Source organism: Giraffa tippelskirchi, chromosome 3, assembly GCF_054371585.1.
Source record: "Giraffa tippelskirchi isolate mGirTip1 chromosome 3, T2T-mGirTip1v1.2.pri, whole genome shotgun sequence".
Classification (NCBI taxonomy): Eukaryota; Metazoa; Chordata; class Mammalia; order Artiodactyla; family Giraffidae; genus Giraffa; species Giraffa tippelskirchi.
In genome coordinates, this window is record NC_137277.1 from 12,871,760 (window position 1) to 12,897,023 (window position 25,264).

The 25,264-nt window shown below is 51.8% G+C and overlaps 1 protein-coding gene across 2 annotated transcripts in view; it reads left to right on the forward strand.

The window, feature by feature from the left end:
- Positions 1-466: 466 nt before the first annotated feature.
- Positions 467-25,264, forward strand: part of CRHR1 (corticotropin releasing hormone receptor 1) — a 61,271-nt gene continuing 36,473 nt past the window's right edge. For both annotated transcript variants that reach the window (XM_081576445.1, XM_081576447.1), the window contains exons 1-2: positions 467-771; positions 24,525-24,612. In XM_081576445.1, the coding sequence (XP_081432571.1) occupies positions 739-771; positions 24,525-24,612 (121 nt within the window). In that variant the 5' untranslated portion in view covers positions 467-738. The remainder of the gene's footprint in view (positions 772-24,524; positions 24,613-25,264) is intronic.

The window sequence follows — 25,264 nt, forward strand, 5'->3', positions numbered from 1 at the left end:
CGCAGTGCCCAGCTTCACCCGGCTTCCGCGGCGGCACAGCTCAGTCCGGGCTGCCCTATTCCCCAGCCTCCAATAGCTTCTCTCTTATAGATTCACCTGAGCCCCCCAGGAGCCCCTCAGACTCCCCTTGACTCCTCGGGAACAACCTGAAATCCGGCGGGAGGAAGAAGGCTGCCTCCTCTCCCACCACCAACCCCCCGCCCCCACCACCACCTCCCCAGCTTTTCCCCGGGCTGCGGCGGCCGCCAGCGCTGCCAGTGCGCCCCGCCGATTGCCGCAAACCCGGCTGGAGGAAAGGGGGTCAGCGCCGCTAGGGCGCGGGGAGCCGCCCCCGGAACGAGCCGGGGCCGAGGAGGCGGGGCGGGGGAGGGAGCGGAGGGGCGAGGCGCTGAGGAGGGACGGGAGGGGAGGGGAGAGGAAAGGAGGGGAGGGGACGCCCAGGCGAGGGGGCGGGGAGCCGCGGCGAGTATCGGCGCGGACCGAGGGGGAGACGGCGGGGGCGAGGCGGGCTCCGGGAGGGCGAGAGGCGGCCACGGAAGCGGCGTCTGGACTTGCCCGGGAAGGGGAGAGCGAGAGCCCGCTGGGCCGGGCTGCGGGGCCAGGGAGCGCGGAGGCGGGCACCTCCGCCACCGGCGGCGACACAGAAGCCCGGCGCCCACCCCGCGCAGCCCGAGCCCGCTCCCGCCGGGATGTCCCGGGGACCCAGGCATCCAGCACGGTGACAGAGCGAGCCCGAGGATGGGACGGCGCCCGCAGCTCCGGCTTATCAAGGTAAGAGCGAGCCAGTCAGCCCTCGAGCACCGGGGCTCCCCAGCTCCGGGCGCTCAGGGCTGGCTCCGTGGGCAGTGGGTGTGATGCGGCGGGGATTGGGTGTCACTGAGCAGAACTGTCCCCAGGTCCGGGGGCGGCCGGGGTTTAAGGGGCAGGCCAACTCCCTCTTCCTGGACCTCTGGAGCCGGCGTTGCGAGGTAGGGGGAGAACTCAGGTGAAAAAAAAAGAAAGAAAGAAATCATTGTGGCGAAGCTGTGGGGATGTTGGCTGGTGTTGAGGGGTAGGGGTCCGGGGGGTCCGCCCACCCGGGCAACCAGCTCTGCGAAGGGAATCGCTCTAGGCTTTGGGAACCGACTCAAGGCTCCTCCACCCACCCGTCCCGTATAGACAGGGGTCCCGGGACAGGAAGCTCGGGAGGGGGCGGAAGGTTCCCCATCTGCCCCAGCGCGCCTCCGCCCTGTTCCTGGGAGCTCCTTCCTGCCCCTGAAAGTCCGGGGAGATAAATGTCCCCCGCGCCTGCGAGCCCTGGATCAATATCGCAATCTCCGGAGAGCCGACCGAGCATCCGGCGGTAGTTACCGTTCCTCCGCCGCAGTCGCCGCCGCGCCGGCCCGCCTGCGGGAGCGCAGCGTTCGCTCTCCGGTCCTTTGCACTCGATGGTCCCTGCGCCTGGCCGCTCCTGTCCGGGCTCTGGCGACGCGATTCCTGCGCCCGGAGTTTGGGAAAGTCGCCAGATCTCACGTCAGGCGTCTGTCCGATGAAGTTCGGGGGTGACAAGGGCTGCCCCTGGGCCCCGGGGAAGGTCTAGGGGGTCGACACCCCGGCCCGCAGCTCGTGCCAGCCGTCACTTGCAGGTGCCGGGCGATTCCCAAAGCGGTTCGCCTTGCGGGGTGTAGGCGTGCAGGCAGCAGCCGGAGAGAGGGGTGGGTGGGCCTCGGCGCCGCCGCAGGCGAGCCGTGCGAGGCTCTCGCCTGAGGATCCCGACTCCGCAGGGTCAGAGTGGACAGGCTGAGCAGACAGCGGCTTGACGGGATTCAGCGCATTTAAAAAGCGATTACACTCAAAAGAATGTATTTGGGGGAGTGGTGCGGATTGACTGATTTTCATTTTTCCATCAGTTATTAAACCAGCTGTACGTATGTAGCACACAAAGTGATTTGAGTTAAACCACCAAGATTTAAAAATGCAACTGCTGCCTGGTCATCAATTGAGACGTTATTAGTTACCGAGGTTTCCTCTATTCTCTCTGTCCCTCTCCCGAATAGTTATGTTAGTTTTTTAAAAATGAATAAAGATTGGTCTGATTAAACCCATATCCCCTCCCCCACGCCTTAACTGAGGACTAGGGGTGAACTCAGAATTTATTTTCTCGGTGATCAGGGAGACCCAGGGAGGGAAGCAGGAGGAAGAACATTCAGAGAGCTTGAATAGATGGCACTGAATGGGAATATTTTCCCAAAGGCTAGTGTGTACCAAACCTGGGTCTAAATTTACAAAACAGAACAAATTCAACGTTTCAAACAGATTCAAAGGATTGAACTGTAGGTTTTTGGTTTTGAGTTTATGTGGTAATAGGTAACTATTCTTTCTCTGGACTTTCTTTAAATCATGTGCAAATTCCTGCTTAGAATTATGATGCTTTTCTAAAAGAAAAAATTTTTCTCTTATTATCATTGTGTGTGTGTGTGTGTGTGTGTGCTTCCTGCTAGGGCGTGAGATGTGTGCCCTTTAGGTCTGGCCTAATGAGCTCAGTAGGTGCTCAGTAAATGCATACTGAATGAGTAAGAGGCAGTGAATGAATCGTCAGCTAATGCAATTTCAATTAAATAATTATTTTATTTATATGGCATATACAACTTGTTGGGTAGTGTTCTACCTGCTTTACAAATATTAAGTCATACTGTCCTCCTAACAGCTCTGGGAAGCCAAAATTATTCCTGAGCACAGAGAGGCTCAGTATCTTGCCCAAGGTCATGCAGCTAGTGAATGGTGGAGCCGAAATTGAAACTCAGGCACTTCAACTCTAAGACTTTCTTTTCTTAGCTTTTACCAGAAAATATATGAAGCCACTAAAATATCCTTGACTTCTGCCAGATAAGAGAGAACACAGGTAGTTGTGTCAGTATGAACATCTGAACCTAGGTGGGTGGTTGTGGTTGGTGGTTTAGTCACTAAGTTGTGTCTGACTCTTGCAACCCCATGGATTGTAGCCCGCCAAGCTCCTCTGTCCATGGATTTCCCAGGCAAGAAATACTGGAGTGGGTTGCCATTTCCTTCCTCAGGGGATCTTCCTGACCCAGGGATTGAACCTATGTCTCCTGCATTGGCAGGCAGATTACCGCTGAGCCACCAGGAAAACCGAATCTGGATGGATTTCATCCAAAATGTATCTCTGCCCTCAGCAAGTCAGCCAGTATCAGGAAAGGAGGGAAGGATCCGCTCTGAGGCCCCTGTTGTGGGCATCACACTGTACTGATTACAGAGAACTGGGGGAGAGTGTGTGCACATGTGCGTGAGTGAGAATGTGTGTGTGCATGGGAGGGGGCTTGTGTATGTCAGTGAGGGAGAGAGGATGAGCATAAATCTGTGTGGATGCCAAGGGGACAGGTAAAATATGGTCTCTACCCCCAGGGGAGGGCCAGGGACCGAGCACCTCTTGAGTCTCCTACCCAGCAGCCATGGGTCCTCGCAGGGAGACTGGAGTGTGGCTCAGAACAGCGGGTTTGGTTGAGTGTGAGAAGTGGAGAAGGCAAGGCCTGGTGGGCTGTTTGGGAAAGTGAGTTCCATGGAGAGAGCTGGTTTTATGGCTGTTGTCATAAAAGCAATCTAGCAGTATTACACAAAGTTTAAAAACCAGAGGGGAAAATTATTACAATCTCTCCCTCCTAACACAGCTATTGTTGCCATTTTGAAAATAATCCCTGCAGACATTTTTTTTTTCAAGCGCACATTTGGGCACAGCTGTGGCTCTTGGGAAAGTCCTCTCACTTACTGTCGCAGTCCAAGTCCGTTCCGTGTTGTTCCAGGGCCTCGAGAGGAAAAACCTCAACATCTCCGTGTTCCCTGTAAGGGGATGCTCTTTTGCCTTGCCTGTATCCCGGCACTTCGGGGCCATTTCCCAATTGCTTCTTTGACAAATAATGTGGAGCCAGGTTTTGAGGGGAGCCTGGGCAGGAAGGGAAATGAGGGCGAAACAGTGAGCCGTGTTGGAGACTTCTCTGGTAGTCCAGTGGCTAAGATTCTCAAAGCAGGGGGCCCGAGTTCAATCCCTGGTCAAAGAACTAGATCCCACATGCTGCAACTAGGAGTTAGCATCCTGTGACTGAAGATCCTGCATGCTGCAACTAAAACCTAGCATAGCCAAATAAATATATATATTTTAAAGTAAGCTGTGGGGAGTGGGGACAGTTGGCATGGCCACAGTCCAGGGACAAAGGAGGAGAGGGGAGCTATCAGGATTTGATGTGCTCAGCCCTGCATAGGGGCATGTCTTGGGTCCATCCAGTTCTTAAGGAAGGCATAGATTTGTGGAAAAGCAAGACACTGACCAGGGGCTTCCAGTGGTAAACAATTTGCCTGTCAGTGCAGGAGGCATAAGAGACTCGGGTTTGATCCTTGGGTCAGGAAGATCCCCTGGAGAAGGGAATGGCAACCCACTCCAGTATTCTTGCCTGGAGAATCCCATGGACAGGAGCCTGGTGGGCTACAGTTCATGGGGTTGCAAACAGTCAGGCAGAACTGTGTGACTGAGCAGGAGCAGGACACTGACCAACGACCAGTGAGGATGAATTCAAGTGGAAAATCCATTTCTCACCCTCTCTAACATTTGGCTCCTTGGAGAGCATCAGCAGCCAGTGGGATTCAGCTGCAAAGGAGGAGTTTGGAGGGTGAAGGTGCCCCTTGGCAGCACCCCAAGTGCTCACAATACTTATGAGCCCATGGGCCTGAGCCCCAGCTGTGATGTGACCTAGAAGGAAGGGGATAGGCACAGGGTTGATCATTTTTAGCAGCTTTTGGGGTGGAAAGACCATCAGCTTTGGAATCGGCAAACCTGACATCATTCACAGCTATGCCTATGTGACTTCAAGTAAGTCACTTTTCCTCTCTGAGCCTCAGTTTCTCTGTAAACAGGAGTATTTGACTAGATTCCCTCTTACATTTCACATCTCTGTGAAAGATGTGTGAAACAGAGGCAATACCTAACTCATACGGTTGAGGTAAGGATGAAATGCATCAACACCTGCAAAGTGCTTGAACCAGCTCCTGGCGTGGAATTTGCTTTCAGAAAAAGCTGCAAGTTGACTAGTCTTTGTAGAAAACGAGCTGATGCAGAAAGAAAAACAACCAGGAAAACCTCTTGGACATTCAGTATCTAGCATTTTTGTACCTTTCACCCTTCACAGCACTGGGCCTAAGAATCAACTGCACGTAGTAAGATTTCACAAATGTTTGTTGGCTGGCTGGCTGGTATTGTTGCTGCTTCCTTCAGTGTAGTGTTGTGTGATCACAGAGGACCTGTTGCTGTTCCCCCGAGATGCAATTGTCATGTCCAAACAGACTGAGAGATGCCAAAACCACCCTAGCAGAAAAGCCGTCTCTGATGCAGAAAAAATGGAAACTGCCCCCTAAACCCACTATGGTTATTTTTAAAAGAAAAGGAAAAGGAAGCACCAAACAGCCAATGTAGCACCTGGTGATTTGGAGGAGCCACCACAATGAGAAGCCGTCGTACTGCAGCGAAGAGTGGTCCTGCTGCTCACTGCAACTAAAGAAAGTCCATGCAACAACAAAGACCCACTTCAGAGCTAAGGCCAAGTCTTAGCTACAGTTTTATCTTCAATGAGTGAATTTGTTAATTACAATAACTCCTGTCTGCTTAGATCTTCCAGGACCGCTGTCAGCAGAGTCCCTTGGAAGTGGCATCATTGCATACTTATTATTATTTTTATTTTTTGGTATTTATTTGGCTGTTCTGGGTCTTTGTTGCAGCACGTGGGATCTTTACATTGCGTCAGGTGGAATCTAGTTCCCTGACCAAGAATTGAACCGGGATCCCCTGCATTGGAAGCATGGAGTCTTAGCCACTGGACTACCAGGGAAGACCCAGCACAGCCAAAGATAAATAAATCTTAAAAATTTTTTTTAAAGAGGAAAACTACTTTATGGGATAATCATAATGACTTCATGAGATGTCAAGTGTGAAATTAAGCCCAATTGCACATTGTCTGGCACACAGTAAGTGCTCAATAAATTTTAAGTGTAATAGTCACTTAATAAATTACTGAATTTTATCAATCCAAGGAATAACAGTGAAAGGAGTGGTAAGGGAAAAGGAAGTAGAAAAAGGAATGCTTAGCAATGTAGAATCTTCTCCTGCTCCAAATCCTCTTCACAGTCCCTGGGGAGAAGGGATGGGGCCCCTACCCTCAGCCTAGGAGGGCAAAGGATGGAGGTGCCTGCTGTTGGCCCTCTGAGCATCTCTGATGTGAAAATATTTGACAATAAGTCTAGAGACATGTAGGGAGGATAATACAAAATGATTAACTCATTGGTGCAAACACTTATTTTGAAAACAACTAGATGGATTCTATTAAGCAACAGATTATTAAACATTTCTTTTGAGAGTAATTGGTGTCGGCTTCTACAACATTAAGAAACTGGAAGGTCAGAGAGGGATGGAGGAAGGGAAGAGGAAGACTTGGGGGAAGATGGACGTGCCCTTCCTTTTCCTGTGAAATGGGTGGGGGGAGATGCAGATCTGGGCGATGGGTCCCCTCAACACAGACAGAACCACCGACTCACAAGCTTTTGCTGAGTGTGTTTTTTGGCAGCTCCCCACCCAACAGCCATGAAACCACTTTAGTGTTTTGTGGATGTTCTATCTTCCCTATAAACAAAAGTAATATCCCAATCCCACCTCTGGGTTTGCTGGCCCCAGGGAGCAGCCCCAGCGAGGTGCTTGGAGGTAGGGTTTGTGGGGTGCACACCTGTTCCCCTTCACCTGTCAGTCAGTTCCCATCCTCCAGCCAGTGTGGCCAGGAGCCAGGATGCCTAGGTCAAAGCCCAGGACAGAAACTGACCAGACTGGTCCAGCTGCTTCCGTGCCTGAAGAGCCAGGGAAGCCACATTTGCTAGGCTGTTGTTGTTTAGTCGCTAAGTCCTGTGCAACTCTTTTGCGACCCCATGAACTGTAGCCCGCCAGTCTCCTCTGTCCATGGGATTCCCCAGGCAGGAATCCTGGAGTGGGTTGCCATTTCCTTCTGCAGGGGATCTTCCTGAGCAGACTACAATTTGGAGCCCATCCATAGTGAGTTTTAAGAGGTAGTCGGGCTACCCAGAGGCACTATGGGAGACTTTGTTGAACCTCTAAGCGCTGGGAGGTCAGGCCTTTGGGACAACATATTGTTCAATATCCCTGCCAGGTCCATGGAGCTGAAGAACTGGAGGGCAGGATGCCCAGGGTGACTGGCTGGGTCAAGAGATGGCTGTGACATTTCCATTGACAGAGAGGGTTTCCCCAGCTTTGATTTGTGTCTCCCCAGTCTCCTTGGCTGGTGTTTGAAGAGCTCAGTGGTTTCCAGAGGCCCCAGCTATTCCTGCAGCAGCCCACCACTGTGCAGACAGAGCTGGGTGGGGTACACAGGAAGGACCAGGGATCAGAGCGCTGAGCAGTGCAGGCTGGAGACAGAAACCAGGCCCAGGAGGGCTTTGGCTACCCTAGAGAAGGGTCGAGGGAAAGTCCCAGGCTGTCTAAGGAGCAGAATATCCCCCTGTACTGAGGGCCTTGACCCCACAGGCAGAAACAAAAGGCCCATCTGGGCACCCGTGGGCCGGCTCAGGATTGACAATTTTATTATATAAGATTCAGACATGCAGACAGAGAGAAATCAAAGATGGTGTAGAGATGGAAACTGCTGGCGAAAGTTGGCATGAGAGGGAGAGATCAGGACAGAAAGCCTGGGAGAAAAGAAGAGAGAGAGAGGGAGGGAGAGAGGGAGAAAAGGAGAGAGAAATAGGTGATAGCAAAGAAGTGCATGGTTTTTTTGGCCTTTCTTGCTTCGTGCTTTCTCTTTAGCAGCCAGGAGAACTGAGACCAGAAATGGCCTTTATTGGAAACCTCCCTCCCCATTTATTACAAGAATTACCCTCATCCTCTCTAACCTGCTGCAGGGAGCCCCTTCCTCACGCACCAGGGTCAGGATGCTCTGAGTCACGCTGTATGGAGGCTGCAGATACCTGCCCAAGAGAAGAAGCAACCCCATACCCTCCAGCGTCCCCTGGGCTGGGCTTCCCAGCACCCAGTTCAGAAGGAACAAAGCCTGTTGCCTTTGAGGTTCTAACTGGTCCCCAATGTGTAGTCTGTCTCTTTCTTATACATACACATACACACACACACACACACACACACACACATGCTGGGATCCTCAGGGAGTCCTTTGCAGCATTAATAATAGCATCCTCCCAATTGCTACCCCCTCAGAGGCTATTGCACAGTCAAACCGATGAGACAAACATGCAGCACCCACCTACTCAGGGCCAGGGCTGGAGGACTGGCACCCAGAAGAGCAGCTGGGCCCCCAGGGACCATAGGGTCAGCAGTGGGAGTGGGCATTAGGTTGGACCATCTCTGTGGCCATGCCTTAGGCCACGCAGGCATGGCTGGGAGGCTCAGAGGTGGTCTATGGAGGGAGGCCTGTGTCCTGGACTTGGTCTGAGTTCCTGCCTGTCCTTCCCTTCCGTTTCCCTCCACTTTGCCCAACTTCTCTGGCCAGATGCACTGTTCACCAAGCTCCTTCTGTGCCAGTGTCCACACGCACGACCCATGGAGTCCTCCTGTCCTACTGCAAGTGTAAAAGAACCAGATACCCCCGCACCTCCCCATCCGCTCTTCTGGGCCTCTGCCCCAGCCCTCCCTCCTTTCTACCCCCACAAAATACTCATTTCTGCCAGCCACCTGCCTTTGGCCGTACTGTTCCTCCTTCAAGAGCTTCTGTTCCCCAGTCTCTTTTTTTATGTAATTTTGAGATGCCCTGGAGGGGGGCACGGCAACTCATTCCGGTATTCTTGCCTGGAGAATCCCATGGACAGAGGAACCTGGTGGGCTGCAGTCCATGGGGTTGCACAGAGTCAGACACAACTAAACTGACCTAGCACGCATGCACATTTATTTATTTTATTATTTATTAATTTTATTTTTGGCCATGCTCGGTCTTTGTTGCTTAGGGGCTTTTCTCTGGTTGCGGCAAGCGGGAGCTACTCTCTAGTTGTGGTGTGCAGGCTTCTCATTGCAGTGCTTTCTCCTTTTGCAGAGCATGGGCTCTAGGGCATACAGGCTTCAGTAGTTGTGGCACATGGGCTCAATAATTGTGCCTCCTGGCCTCTAGGACACAGGCTCAATAATTGTGGCACGTGAGCTTAGCCGTGGCATGTGGGATCTTCCCAGAGCAGGGATCAAACCCATGTCTCCTGCAGTGGCAGGCAGATTCTTTGCCACTGAGACACCAGGGAAGCCCTGTCCCCCAGTCTCTCTGCATCAGTCCTGATTCTTCCTGAACCATCACTACCCTCTCCTCCAGGAAGCCCTCCAGGCTAATCTCACTGGTCCTTCCTTTGCTTGCTCTCCCTGCCCCTCATGTGAGCCTCTAGCTTGTGGTGGAGCCTGGGCTTCCCAACAACAGGGGATGTGCAACTCTTTGGTGTGTTCCCCCACAGGATGCTCAAAACATTTACCAACCAGACCCCGCATGGGCCCCTGGTCTCTCTCATCTAACTGGAGCCCTTGTCCCCCTGTAGATTCTGAGCTCTGCCTGGGCCCAGGAGGACCTCCTTAAAATAAAAAACAAAAAGGACTGCGTCCCCAGCACCTAGCCCAGTACTCCAAGCACTATAGGCACGTAATAGACACTGAATTCAGTGGAGAGCATCTTCCCCCTCCCACTCCCCAATGAATGTTTATCTGTGCGCGTGGAGGTGCTATGGCGACAGGAGGCAGAAATGACAAGCTAAATGGATAAATCCCCCCGGCTCTGTATGTGCATTTATGACTTAGTGGCTTATCGAGTGCTACACTGTTGGCATCACTTAGTAACATTTAGCGATTCTGGTCCTTCCCTGTGTTCCATCCCTGATCCCCATAGCACTGGAGGCATTTGTCCACGTGTAAAAGCACAAACAGCATTTTCTTCCATGAGGGGTTCTGGGCAGGGCTGGTAGGAGACATTGCCAGAGGGAGGTTTGGAGCTGAGCTGAGGACAGAGAAGCAAGAATCTTCTCAGAATCTGGGGTCTTGAGAGAGCAAGTCAGGGTGCTTTAGTCCCCAAGGAGAGGGCTGTGGAGGAGGTTTGGGGGCAGCCTGGGGCTCCCTCCCTGCCATTGTCCCAGTTCTGCTGGTTAAGAGGCAGGAATAGCCAGGAAAGGCAGAGGTGGCAAAGGACACAGGTGAAAGGGAGTGGGCGCATTCTTGGCTCCATCCATGGGATCCCATTTCTCAATCCACATCCCTCCCCTCCAGCTCCCTGTGGGTGGGCGTGGGGCAACTTTGGTGTCTTTCTCTCTAGGTTGCTGGGCCGCAGTGGTCTCACCATGAATGCTGTCGCCAGGCTGTGAAACTCTGGGCCTATGCAGTGGCACGTGTGCACCCCTGAGAGGCAGAGCATCCCTAAGGGAGTCTCCCTCAACTGTCCCTAAAGTTGAGGAGGCAGGAGGCCTGGCTGGGTGACCTTGGGCAAGTCACATAACCTCTCTGGGCTTGATCCTCCTCTGGACCATGATGGAGAATCAAGGAGGAAATGTCCGTGTGGCAAGGGGCCTGACCCCACCAAAGCTCCTGAGTGGGACCTGCTGCTTTCCCCGGTGAGATCCCTCCCCCAGCCTCCACTGTCCCCCTCACCCCTACCCACTCCTCCCCTTAATGCTGAGCCCAACAGGTACTTAAGACTCTCCTCCTCCATGGAGCCTTCCCTGATGAGTTGGCCATTGCACTCTCTCTCCCAGCTAAAGCAGGGCTTCTTAAGCCAGCTATGGGGAAGAACCTCGTGGGTCTTTCCAATCCATGGCACTTGGGCTTGTTGTGCATGACAACCATGCAGCCTGTACCATGCGACTCTCCTGCAGAGCTAAACAACGTCTGAACTGGGTCTAGACCCTGTTCAGTGAGATCACGGCAAAAACAACTTCACACCAACGTTTCCAGATGTCACTCTCTGTAGCAGTCTGCAGCCCCACACTGGTCCCCACCACCCTTTCAGCAGCGCTGATATAAAGCCCTCTTTGGGGCCAGGATGCACAGCCCAGAATCCCTGGTTCACTTTTCAAGGGAGTCTGGCTGCCACCCAGCCCTGCCCCTGTGTTCCTCCTGCTGGAAGACTCAGTGCTGTAGCCACTGGGGTGGGCTGCCAAGTAGGAAGAAGTAGGAAGAACCGCTGTCCGGGAGGGTGGAAACCTTCAGTCATTCAGAGCCCTTACCACTCGGCAGGTTCTGGATGGGCCTCTCCCCAGCCTTGTTCTTACTCATCAACCTGCACCTTATATCACCCACCAAGGTTGGAGGGGAGCAGGGAGCTTAGGTGAGATGAGGGAAGCTCTTCCTCTGTGGTGGGCTCACCCCACAGCTCGCAGGACTTAGCCCCACACTGGTTCTAGCCTTTGTTGCTGGGCTCACCCAAGATAAGGGAGCGCGACTTCTGCAGGGTCAGCTCTGTCTCCCACTTCGAGAAACTGGACCGGGGGTGGGGGCAGGCTGGCAGAGCCCTGCCCACCGGCTCTCGTAAATGCTGCATCTGTCTGTGCGCTCCCTGTGCTGCTTGATCCCCAGCGTTGGCTGCACCCACAGGTGGCTGCCTGGCTGTGTCAGGACAGCAGTGAGGGAAGGACCTCCCATCCATTGGTCAAGAGGGGTCATTCTCGCCAGTCTCCTGCCTTCAGGCTGAGGCTAGGAAGTGGGGGTATGACCAGTTCAAGTCCACAGAGTGTGATCAGGGCCTCTTCTTGTCCTGCAGACTCCCCCCTTTTGTCCTCCCATTCTTTTCCAGGGTTTTCCTCCCAGTAACCATCTTCCTTCCACAATCCCAACTTCCATGATAGGCCTGCAGGTTAGGAGTTCCAGAACTGAGAGGGAGCTGCAAAACCCTCCAGCCCAGAGTTTCCCCTGCTCAGCACCACTGACGTTAGGGACTGGGTATTTCCTTGTTGAGGCTTCCCAGATGGCTCAGTGTTAAAGAATCCACCTGCCAATGCAGGAGACACAGGTTCAATCCCTGGGTCAGGAAGATCCTCTGGAGAAGGAAATGGCAACCCACTCCTGTATTCTTGCCTGGAGAATTCCATGGACAGGGCAGCCTGGCAGGGTGCAAATGGGGTCCCAAAAGAGCCAGATGTGACTCATCGACTAAACAATAACAACAAATTCTTTGTTGTGGGGCCGCCCTGTGTATCTGAGGATGCTAAGCAGCATCGCCAACCTCTAACCATGAAATGCTGGTAGCCCCTCCTAGTTGTGGCAACCCAGAATGTCTCCAGATAGTGCCTCCTGTCCCCCAGGGGACAGAATTGCCCCCCGTGGAGAGCTATTGGGCCAGTGCGGTTCTCTTTCAATTCTAGTGAAGTTTCAGAATCACTTGGAGAACATGAAAAACTAGAGATACTCCCAGGTTTCCCCGCAGGCCCAGATCTCTAACGAGAAGCCCAAGAAACAGAATTTTCTCTCTCCTGGCTGCCAGGCACCGGTCTGAAACTTCTGATTTTGTCTAATTCACTTCTTTTACAGATAAAGAAACAGGCAGGGCCATTGCCCATCTTATGGACGATTATTTGGTTATTCCTAATCTCTGCCCTGAATCTCCCTGCTGAGTGGAGTTGGGTGGTTCAGCCAGCCCCCTTTAAACCACCCCTCATAGCCTTGGAAGGCAGTCACTTCTCCAGGAAAAAACAGCCTTGGACCCTTGAGCAGTTTTCTCACAGAAATTAACTGCCAGCCGTCTGATGATTTCACGCTGCCTTCCCTCGCTTCATGTCTCTTTTATTTTTTTTTCAGTTTTTTAATTGTATTAATTAATTTATTTTAATTGGAGGCTAATTACTTTACCATATTGTGGTGGTTTTTGCCATACATCAACATGAATCAGCCACGGGTGCACATGTGTCCCCCCATCCTGAACCCCCATCCCGCCTCCCGCCCCACCCGGCTGGGTTGTCCCAGAGCACCAGCTTTGAGTGCCATGCTTCATGCATCAAACCTGCACCGGTCATCTATTCTACATGTGGTAACATACATGTTCACGTTCTCTTTTAAAAAGCAGCTTCTTAAAGGACATCCCTTTCCTGCCGACACTGACAACGCCCTCACCTCACGCTTGTCAGAGAGTGGGCCGAGCGAGAGCACAGCTGATAGTGGCACCTGCGTGGCTGATGTCTCCCCGCTGTCCCCAGCACCTCGGCTCTGTCTCCCCGTGTAGCAGATGCCTCCCCCACCCCCTCAGGGATGGGTTCCTGGTGTCTGGGAGCAGCTCCTAGTTGAGCAGCTCCCAGGAGCAGGGGCTGGATCAGAGCCCCAGCGAGCTCCGCTGCCCTGTGAGAACCGAGCTGCACCCTTCCTGAGCCCCCAGCTGTCAGGGCTGCACTGGTGTTTACCCCTCCATTCCCACTGCCAGCTCTCGGGCAGCCAGGCTATGCCCTGGAGCTAGAGTCAAGAGGCAAAGGAAACCTGTACCTCTCCTTTTGGAGGATTCATGCAGGGTAGTGGTGGTGGTGGGGCTTATTATGGGAGCAAAGGAGTGAAGTAGCAGGGAATTGGGGCAGGGTGCATCCTGAGCCCAGGGCCCCAGGGAGACGGCCTGGAGGCAGGAGCACCCAGGTGTGCCCCACTCCCTGAAATGTAGGCAGGAGATTTTCCTTTCCATTTTTTCCCTGTCTGCACAACAGCTGCTGCTGCTGCTGCTAAGTCACTTCAGTCGTGTCTGACTCTGTGCGACCCCATAGACGGCAGCCCACCAGGCTCCTCCATCCCCGGGATTCTCCAGGCAAGAACACTGGAGTGGGTTGCCATTTCCTTCTCCAATGCATGAAACTGAAAGTGAAGTCGCTCAGTCGTGTCCGACTCTTCACGACCCCATAGACTGTCGCCTACCAGGCTCCTCCGTCCATGGGATTTTCCAGGCAAGAGTACTGGAGTGGGTTGTCATTTCCTTCTCCAGCACAACAGCAATTTAAGTTAATTAAATGTAACAATAAATTATTTCTCACTGGCCTAGAATAGAATAATCTTTCACTGCTCACCCCCTTTGGGGAAAGCACGGGCTCTTTGCTTTGAGGTTGTGGCTGTCCTAGACAGAGGCTGTCGGGGGAGGAGCTGACCTGGGGCAGGATGGAGAGGGGAAGGCTGGTGGGGGGGCGGGGGAAGAGTGGTGGGAGGGGAAGAAGTCCTGGGTCAGTTGAGAGGGCTGAGAAGGAGCATCCAGCATCACTACCCTCTGTCCCAAGTCTGGTTTCACTCTGGCTAGTCTTTAGAGCACTACTGCATGAATCAGAAAATGCACCCCACCCCCAGGGGTCCCAGCTCTGCTGATGTGCAGCCTGCAGTTCTAGCCTCCAGAGACCCCTCTACTTGGCACCTCTGTGCAGGGCAGACAGAAATCTCACAATTGAGTGTGGGCTCTGCACCTCCCCCGTATTGTCATTCTGTCTCTACAGATATATCCCCTGTAGGCACACAGGTTTCCGAAGAGTTGATTGCGCATATGTTTTATTCCTGCACACCAGATCTTGGTTTTTAAATCCAGTGGGAGAGCCAGCTTTCTAAAGAAATCTTGATTTATGATCCCTCCTCTTCTTCATACTTAGATTTTCTTCTCCTGGCTTTGCTTAAAACAGGCTGTTACCTTAAAAACCACAGCTTTGATAAAGGGTCAATATCCAAAATATATAAGGGGAACCCAAACAACTCAATAGCAAAAGCACCCCTCTAAACAAAGGTGAGCCCTGCAAATAATCCAATGAAATCTGAGAAATGCAAATAAAAAACACAATAGGTATCATCTCACATCTGAGAATAGGTATTATAAAAAAGACAAGATAAGTGCAGGGGGGGATGTGGAGAAAAGGGAACCCTAGTGCACCGTTGGTTGGAATGTAAATTGGTACAGCCACTATGAAAAATAGCATGGAGTTTACTCAAAAAGTTAAAAATAGAACTACCATATGATACAGCAGTTCCTCTTCTGGGTATGCATCCAAAGGAAATGAAATCATTACCTTGAAGAGATATCTGAATCCCTGTGTTCATTGCAGAATTGTGTACAATAGCCCCTTGGACAGCAAACAGTAAGGAGATAAAACCAGTCAATTCCAAAGGAAATCAACCCTGAATATTCATTAAAAGGACTTAATAGTGAAGCTCCAGTACTTTGGCCACCAGATACGAAGAGCCAACTCATTGGCAAAGACCCTGTTACTGGGAAAGATTGAGGGCAAGAGGAAGAGAGGGCGATAGAGGATGAAATGATTGGATGGCATCACTGACTCAACGGACATGAGTTTGAGCAAACTCTGGGAGATGGTGAAGGACAGGGAAGCCTGGCAAGCTGCAGTGCAGGGGGTCGCGAAGAGTCGGATACGACTTAGTGACTAAACAACAATACGATAGCTAAGATACGGAAACCCAAAAGTGTCTGTCAGTGGATCAATGGATAAAGAAAATGTGGAATATTATTAAGACATAAAAGAAGGAAATCCTGCCGCATGTGATGACATGGATGAACCTTGAGGGCATTATGCTGAATGAAATAAGACAAAAAAAACAGTAAGTACCTTATGATCTCACATATATGTGGAATCTAAAAAATTCGAACTCAGAGAAACAAGAGAACAGATTGGTAATTGCCGTGAGTGAAATGGAGATGTGGGAATGGGTGAAGGTAGTCAAAAGTACAAACTTGCAGTTATAAGATGAATACATTCTGGGGGTGTAATGGACACCATGTTGACTGTAGCTAACAATACTGTGTTGAGTATTTGAAAATTACGAAGAGAGTAGATCTTAATGGTTTCTAACACACACACAGTCATAACTATGTGAGATAATGGATGTGTTAACTAATTGTGGAAATCATTTTGCAATATATATGTGTATCGAATCAGGTATACTTTAAATGTATACAATGTTATATGTCATTTCAATAAAGCTGAAAAAGACCATAGCGCAGAGCAAAGCAGAGTCGAGATGGTCAGATATTTGGGCAGCGGAGCCAGGGGACCCCAGAACCCAGGAGGAGTGGGCTTTCCTTCCTTGGCCAGCAGGCGGCAGTGTTCGCGGAGGGTCTTTTGCCTCTGGCGGTCTCCAGGAAGGGCTGCAGTCTTGGCCTCACTGGGGAGCTGGGGGCAGCTTTTGGCCCCAAGTGAGGATCTGCCACAGTCTCCTGGGCCAGGGAAGGCAGCCAGGCCTGAGCTTGTGTCTCTTCCGCTCTCTGGGTCTGTCTCTGTACCTACAAATGATGAAACTGACCAGCTATGACAAGCTGATGCTCAGGAATCCACCTCAGCACTCCAGGTCGGATGGATCCATCTCAGCCTGGTGTCTGAGCCCTTCCACAGGTGGTCTGTGCTGCCCCCAAAGCTCAGGACCTGCCCCCAACCCCTTCCCCCGCCTGGAAAGCCCTCTCTCTCCTTCTCACAGTCTGTGGCCACTCTGCCATCCTCCAGCTCACCTCCCCCAGGAAGCCTGCCTTGTGCTGACCCCTCCTGTAATCCCACAATCCCCCTGCACTCATGCACACCTTGCCTTGCCGTTCTCCTTTGTGTGTGTGTATCTGTGTCTGTGTGTATGTGTCTATGTGTCCTTCCCCACCTCTTCTGAATTCATTTCCTTCTTTTCAAATCAAGGAATCTTGGACTGCTTGAATGTAGAATCCCAGTTCAACGAGGGGCTCGATGAGATCACTTAGTTGGATGGTTTAAAAAAAACAGGAGACAAAAATCAAAACAACTTTCCTTTTAAGCTGAAAACTCCCTTTTTCCTTTGAAAAAAGGAAAGCTTACAGAGAAGGCAGAACAGTCTGACTGAGTGGAGGAGAGAACACTGGTCCTACTGCAGCCCCTCCCCCAGGGCCTGGAAGGAACACCAGGACGGCTTGTTCTATTCCAACCCTCTCCGTAACCAAGAAAGATTCTAGGGTCCAGAGTGACCCAGTCGTGATCGTGACTCCATGGGCACTTGTGTGTGTGTGTGTGTGTGTGTTCAGTCGCTCAGTGGTGTCCAACTCTTTGCAACCCCATGGACTGTAGCCTGCCAAGCTCCTCTGTCCATGGTATTTCCCAGGCAAGAATACTGGAGTGGGTTACCATTTCCTTCTTCAGGGAATCTTCTTGACCCAGGGATTGAGGCCACATATCCTGTGCCTCCTGCATTGGCAGGTGAATTCTTTATCACTGCTCCACCTGGGAAGCCCTTATGGGCACTTGTAGGAGTCTTTAAATTCCAGAAAGCATCTCTCTCCTTTTTCTCCCCACCCCTGAGGTGACCTACATCCCTGTAATGCAGGTAAGAAAGAGGGTATTGCCCAGAGGGGCGAGGTGACTTGCCCACACAGACAGTGGCAGGACTGGGCTCAGAGCCCAGCAGAAGCGGGAAGAATCTCACTGGAAGACCACTCTCAAATGCTAAAGCTGTGATTCTGCTGGACAGCCATCTCAGTCCCTGGCCCCTAGGAGAGGTTTTCCTGCGGCCTCTGGGGCTCTCCCAGGCTGAGCATCAGAGGTTGTGAAGGGGAGGGAAGACTGACCCCCTTCTCCTTGCTCCTCGTGAACTTTGGAGAGGTGAGGGTGGCCCCTGTCGCCTCCAGTGGCCCTTCAGGACTCTCCCGGAAAGGTTAATTACCAGATCATCCCATCAAAGGAAATTGTGCTTTTGTCCCTTAAAGACCAAACTGAGCCTCAGCAGCATAGTTATTTATGGTCTCTAATAAGCATTTTCTGGGTGTGATTAACCTTTATGCCAAAGTCACACTGGGAATTGGGGTGGCAGCTTCAATTCCAGCCACACTCGGCGCTGGGCAGGGGGTGGGGCATGGGCAGCAGCTGGAGCAGCCTGGAGGGGGCGGCTGTCAGACTCCGGCCCGCCCCCCGCCCTCCCACCGGCTCCTTCGCCCTCCCCTCTCCTCTGCATCCCTTCTTCCCATGCCCTGCCCTGATCTGTCTTCCTCCATCTTTCATCCACTTGAAAGACAGACCCAGAACGCTTGCTTACTGGACCCCAGCTTCCACTCAGCCACTAAAAACAGTTCAACTATATGTGCGTGTGTGCGCATGCTCCATTGCTCAGTCGTATCCAACTCTTTGCAACCCCATGGACTGTAGCCCTCCAGGCTCCTCTGTCCATGGGATTCTCCAGGCAAGAATACTGGAGTGGGTTGCCATTTCCTCCTCCAGGGGATCTTTCCGACCCAGGGATTGAACCAGGGTCTCCTGAACCTCCTGCATCGGTCAGTGGATTCTTTACCGCTGAGCCACAGTGCCACTGTGAAATAGGGAGGAGGAGACTTGCCTTGTCTGCTCTCCAGAGCTCACTGCTCCTCCCGTGTCAGGGACCCCGTGTCATTTTATGTGATGCTATGATTAAGCCACAGCACACCCTGGGCCTTCCCAGATTTAACATTCAAGGTCTGACTCTTTGGCGAGTGGAGAGATTTGCAGCTGAGGTGCGGGTTTTATTTTGGGGTCTCGGGGCTGCCAGGCGGGTGCACGGAAGTGAGGCATTACCTCGTGAGTGAGCTTAGCGCCCGCCAGCTTCAGATCCTCCGTCCCATTTTGGTTTTCTCTCCCACCTCACAAAGTCCTGAAAACTTGGTTTGTCAAAAATGGGTCGGAAAGGAGGAGCCAGCGGCCAGAGCTGGTGACAGGGGCGCCCAAGAAAGTGGTGGTTCTTAGGTCAAAGCCACCATTGGTAACTTTGGGAGAGGATGACGTGTCCAGTTTGGTGAGGCCCAGGCCTCTGATGTGACCCTGCTCATCACATGCTCTGGCCATATTTTGGGGTGCTAGACTTCACTGAGCAGTGGAGGAAGCTCTTTACCCCCCCAAAAATCGTTGGCCTTACATGCAACATTCTTTTTTAAAAAAAAAAAATTATTTATTTATTTGGCTGTACTGGGTCTTAGTTGTGGCCTGAGGGTTCTTTTTTGTTGGCCACACCCCATGGCACGCAGAACTTCCCCAACCAGGGATCAAACCTGTAGCCCCTGCAGTGGAAGCACAGAGTCTTAATCACTGGACCGCCTTTTAGTTGCAGCATATGGGATCTGGTTCCCCGACCATGGGTTGAACCCGAACCCCCTACATTAAGAGCTCAGAGTCCCAGCCACTGGACCACCAAGGAAGCCCCTACACATACATTCTGCATTTAATCACGGAGTTTCATGCCCCCCACCCTGCCTCATGTGTTTGTGGGCCCCAGGTTAAAAACTCTCAGCTTTAGAAGAAAACAAGCAACTTCCTTGAAACTTCAGGGGCCTGTCTGCCCCTACAGTGTAATAATTTCCTGTTGGCAGAGTTGGAAAACTAGTGAATGTTGAAGAGGAGATCAGTGTTATGGTGGAAGGAGGTACACAGGAAAACTCGGCACTTTTCATGAAAGTATGATTCAGGAATAAGCCAGGAATGTGACAAATCCTTCCACAGAGCCAGAGGTGGCATAGATCCAGATTCTGTACAGAGCCGAGATTTCCTGAGAGAGGAAGTTGGTTGGGGAATTTCAAGAAGCCTTTCTCTTGGCATAATGCAAACCAGCCCTCTTTTGGGAGAAAATGACTTTGTGAACCAGCGCATCCATGAGAGGTGAGGATCGGGGTTATAGGCAACAGCCAAGGACAGGCGTCATGCTGCGGCATTTGCTTTGGTTTCGTGATGAATCTGGATTTGCCCACTCCTTGTTGAACCCCAAGACATTAAGATTCGAGGCTAAGACCTTCTGGCTGGTGTATTTGCCATCTAATTAGAAACCTGGTGCGTAAGTGCTTTTACGGAAGCAATTCCATGCATTTGGGACTAGTCTGAGCTCTCCGATTGCCAGGGTCTAGTGCATGTATGGAGGGGACCTAGGTGCATGGATGGGTCATGGAGTTGCTTGGCATTGGAGGGTCGGGAAGGATGCTGCCAGGGGGCGGGGCTCTGGACCTGACATTTGAGGGCTGCAGAGTTCACCAGGAGAAGGAGTGAGCCAGGGTGAGGAGTGGGCAGGCCCCAGCAGGACCCCGTGTGCTGGGGAAACCATAAGTAATTCATTGTGAGTAAAACGTGGTGTGCTTTCAAGGAGGAACTGAAAGACCAAAGCACAAAGCACAGCTTTAGGCTTAGGATAGCGGTAGAATGCCAGGCAGCAGGGCTGATATTTTTATACAGGGTGTTACTGGTTTCTTTAATTTGCCTGTGGCTGAGTTGGCTATGGGAGCCCCATTTCCATTCTGTGTGTGTGTATATACATGTGTCCGTGTTGGGAGGTGGCAGGAGCAGGGGTGAGTGACAAGCCAGGGCTAGGGGTCCCTAGTCCGCTTCTAGAAGAGGTCTCTGGCCATCCCAGCTGAGGGGCCCTCCCCAGGGACAGCTCACAGCCAGGTGCCCACTGACTGTGCCCAGCTGACAGCAGGTGTGTCAGTACGGACACTGCTCTCCGCTCAGCCTGCAGGAGCCACTGGCAGGCCTGGTGGCCTCCGCTTCTCTCTTGCTTCTGCATTTTTCATTTGGAAAATGAGGGTAAAGATATTTCGCCATCTCTCTGGGGACTGTGAAGTTTAATTACTGATTAATAAAGTGTTGGAAGTTCCACGGGGCCAGAGAGATGAATGGGTTTGTTCTAATCACTCCTGGGTCCCGGGAGCGAGTTAGCTGACCCCAGCTCTGTTGGCTGATGCCAGGCTCTGGGCACAGGATGGGGGCACAGGGCCGGGGTGGGCTCAGAGCCCGGAGCTTGGCCCAGTTAGAGCGGAAGGACCCTCATGATGTGACAGGGGGAGTGTGCCAGTGAGGGAATCAACCAAGCCCACTGCGGGCTCAGGCTCAGCCCTGAGGGAACAAAGTGGGTGAACCATCAGAGTGAACGCGGGAGCCGGGGTCTTCCTACCAGAGGGCCAGGGGGTTGGGCAGGCCCTGACGAGGAGTGGGGAGTATTCGGTTCTGTCTTGGAATGTAGGGTGGGAGAGAAGGGATCAGGATCTGCCTTTGTCATCAGACAGGAGTGGGAAGGAGGGTGGTGCTAGTGGGGGGTGAGGAGAGTCTGGGCTGGTGGGTGGTGGAGGCCAGTATGGGGAGAAGATACGTGAGCAACAAGGCCCGGACTAGGGTCAGGCAAGTGAGACATTTTTCTCGAGCATAGGATTTAAAAAGCTGCCCCAAATCGCACCGTCAAGGTAAATAATATTTTAATGTTATCACTGATTTTTCCTTTTACCCCAGGTTACAATAGGACCCAGCACTGGTAGTGAGCCTGCCTTAAAAAAAAAAAAAAAAAAAAGCTTTTTATATGTTGTTCATTGTGGAATTTTTTTGCATTGATGTAGAATTTTTTTAATTAATTAATTTATTTTAATTAGAGGCTAATTACTTTACAGTATTGTAGTGGTTTTTGCCATACATTGACTTGAATCAGCCATGGGTGCACATGTGTTTCCCCATCCTGAACCCTCCTCCCACCTCCCTCCCCATCCCATCCCTCAGGGTCGTCCCAGTGCACCAGCCCTGAGCACCCTGTCTCATACATCGAACCTGGACTGGCAATCTGATTCACATATAATAATATACATGTTTCAATGCTATTCTGTCAAATCATCCCACCCTCGCCTTCTCCCAGAGAGTCCAAAAGACTGTTCTATACATCTGTGTCTCTTTTGCTGTCTCGCATACAGGGTCATCGTTACCATCTTTCTAAATTCCATATATATGTGTTGGTATACTGTATTGGTGTTTTTCTTTCTGACTTACTTCACTCTGTATAATAGGCTCTAGTTTCATCCACCTCGTTAGAACTGATTCAAATGCATTCTTTTCAATAGCTGAGTAATATTCCATTGTGTATGTGTACCACAGCTTTCTTATCCATTCGTCTGCTGATGGACATATAGGCTGCCTCCATGTCCTGGCTATTGTAAACAGTGCTGTGATGAACACTGGGGTGCACATGTCTCTTTCAATTCTGGTTTCCTCGTTGTGTATGCCCAGCAGTGGGATTGCTGGGTCGTATGGCAGCTCTATTTCCAGGTTTTTAAGGAATCTCCACACTGTCCTCCATAGTGGCTGTACTAGTTTGCATTCCCACCAACAATGTAAGAAGGTTCCCTTTTCTCCACACCCTCTCCAGCATTTATTGTTTGTAGACTTTTTGATAGCAGCCATTCTGACCGGCATGAGATGGTACCTCATTGTGGTTTTGGCTTGCATTTCTCTGATAATGAGTGAAGTTGAGCATCTTTTCATGTGTTTGTTGGCCATCTGTATGGCATTGACGTAGAATTTAAAAAAATATTGCATCAAAATATTATGTATCTGACTTCTGAGATTTTTGGTGCCCACTCCCACCCCTTATAGTTTGCACCTGAAAGGAATGCCTTGCTCTCCTCACCCGAGTCCTAGCCCTGCCAGTGGAGGCTGCAAATGCTGGCCAGTGGCGGTGGCCACAACCCTGGCTCGGGTCTAAAGTTGAAACTTGCTCGCCGTGGGACTCAGACAAGCCCCTGCCTCTCTCTCCCAATCCCATTGTTCTCTGTCAAATGGCTCAGGCTCCTTCCAGATCTGTGCTTCTCTGTCTGAAGTCCTATTGCAGGAAGCGGGACTCCTTCCAGGGCCCGAGAGTGGGTTCTCGTCTAACACTCGGGAATGAATTAAAGCAAGAGACTTTATTAGGAAGCGGCCCCCAGGCCGAGAGCAGCGGGGTAAGGGAACCCAGGAGAACTGCTCTGCCACTTGGCTCGCAGTCCCAGATTTTATGGTGATGGGATTAGTTTCCAGGTTGTCTGGGGCCAATCCATCTGACTCAGGGTCCTTGCTGGGGGCACACACATTGCTCAACCACGATGGATTCCAGCAAGAAGCCAGTAGGACATATGGACTGGTATCTGTCTTCTCTCTCCTTTGGACTTTCTTGAATTCTTCTGGTTGGTGGTCGTTTGTGAGTTCCGAGTTGTAAGATAACTCATGTAAGTGGTTACTATCTTGCCCGGACAGGGCAGGAGGTTTTGGTCACTGTTCCCCTAATAGTTCTGCAGTGAATTTTGCAGAACTGTTTGCAAATAGACTGGGGCAGAGACCCCATGGAGGGTGGAGGGAGGTAAGAGAGAATCCCAGGGAGGGGAGACCCCAGGAATAAAGGGCAAGGAGCAGGGGTGGTGATGTGGAGAGGAGTCTCCCATGAGGTCGGGGAGACAGAGCTCTGCAGGTCACCAAGCTCCCACGTCCTGACAACTGGGGAGAGGGGCTGATTACCATCCTTCCCTACCCCAAACCCCCACATGCTTCTTAGCCCTTCGCAAATCAAATCCCTAGGGAAACAATCATCTAGCCTCCAACCCTTGACTAAATGAGAATCACCAAGTTCAAATCAATCAGTGTGACCTATTGAGTGCCTGTTGTAGACCTGAAACACAATGTAACCCATTAATGTATTCAGCAAATTTGAATGCAATGAATAAAACAAAATCCCTGCTCTCTTGGAGCAAGCTGTGCTGCTTACAAAGGACTCCTACATACCCTGCATCCTGTAAGCCTGAGGAGATGGGGAGGCTATTATGCCAGTCTTTACAGGTGAGGAAACTGAGGCACAGAGAGGTCAAGTAACTTGCCCACGGCAACACAGTAAAACTGGAGCTGGTCGCCAGGTCTCTTGACTCTAAATTCACAGGAAGGGTGTTGACCTCAAGGGAGGGAACACAGTGATTGTGTGGGGGTGTTAGTTGAAGAAGCGACAGCCCTCCAGGTGTGGAGCCCATGCTACTGTCCCCAAGTAGGCCGAAATTTTGGAATCAGAGTGATACAGAGTCCCAAGGGATGTAAGAGGCAAAGATTTTCCCTGGAATAAAGCAGCCATCTTTCCAGACACATTTATCCCTTCACATTTCAGGGCCTCAGCTTCCTCGTCAGGGACAGCCACACCTGCCCCACAGAGAATGAAGTATCATCGTGGATGTAAAAGGACTTGGTAGATGGTTCAGGCACAATTTGCAGTGACCAGTAATTAGCTGGACAGGGATGAGGGCTGGTGAGGCAGCTCATTAAACCACGGGCCCTGAGCTCCTGCAGTTGGGGAGGGAGGGAAGCAGGGAAGCAGGCTCACTATTGGGGGTCTTCTGTGAGCCCAGGGTAGGGGAGGGATGCTCAGGGGGCAGGTGGGAGGATGTGTGTGTCTCTGTGTGTCTGTATGTCTGTGTGTGGGTGTGTGTTGGGACACAGCTGTGCCATCCTTGAGATCCCATGAGGATGGAGGTGGCTTTCTCAGGCAGAACCTCCCTGGCCTCAGGGAGAGAGTTCACCTCTGTCCTGGGAACCTGGGCTCCTGCTATCACCTGCCTTCTTTTCAGGTTCCTCCAAGAGCAGGGCAGCCCCAGACATTGTGGGCAAGAAGGACACGGGGCAGAAGGGCAGGGAGGCTGGGTTGGTGGGAGGAAGGGGTGTGTCTGGATAAGACTGTATGGAGGAGGAAGGAGACTAGAAGCGGCAGGAAGTTGCAGTCCAGACTGCTCCTGGCACAGTCTAACTGAGTCCCTCGCCTCCTGTGCCCACAGGCCCTTCTCCTCCTGGGGCTGAACTCCATCTCCGCCTCCCTCCAGGACCAGCATTGCGAGAGCTTGTCCGTGGCCAGCAACGTCTCTGGTGAGCATGCCCATCTGCTTCCTGCAAGGTTCCAGAGCCCCAGAGCCCCACCACCCATCTCCCCCAGGGCTCCAACGCCTGCTCACAGCCCAAGAGGGCAAGGGTATCAGAGAGATTTCCTCTCTGGGGCTCCAAGCAAGCCATCATATGTCCACAGAGAGCCGTGTTGAGGAGGATCCTGAAGCCGGGTGTAGGAGTGGTGGGAAAGAGAGCTGCGATTAGGTGACAGAGGGGCTTGGGGCAAGTGTGCCCAGGTGTTATCTCCTGGCTCTGGGCTGGGAAATAGGGGAAGACACCCCAGCCCTTGCTGCTGTGAGAATCAACAGAGCGGAAGGCTGGGCTGTGACTCAGGCGTCAGTGAGGAAGAGATCTGCTGTTCTGCTGCTAAAAATGCCCGGAGCAGAATATGTAGGGGGCTGACTGTGGCTGGATGGCTGGATGGTATCACCGATTCAATGGACATGAGTCTGAGCAAACTCCAGGAGATGGTGAGGGACAGTGAAGTCTGTAGTTCATGGGATCGTGAAGAGTCAGACAGTGACTGAACAACAACTACGTGTGGGGCACCATCTGAGGTGTTTGAAAACAGATCTTCCTTGACTCGCGATGGGGTAACGTCCAGATAAACCCATCGTAAATGGAAAATATCATA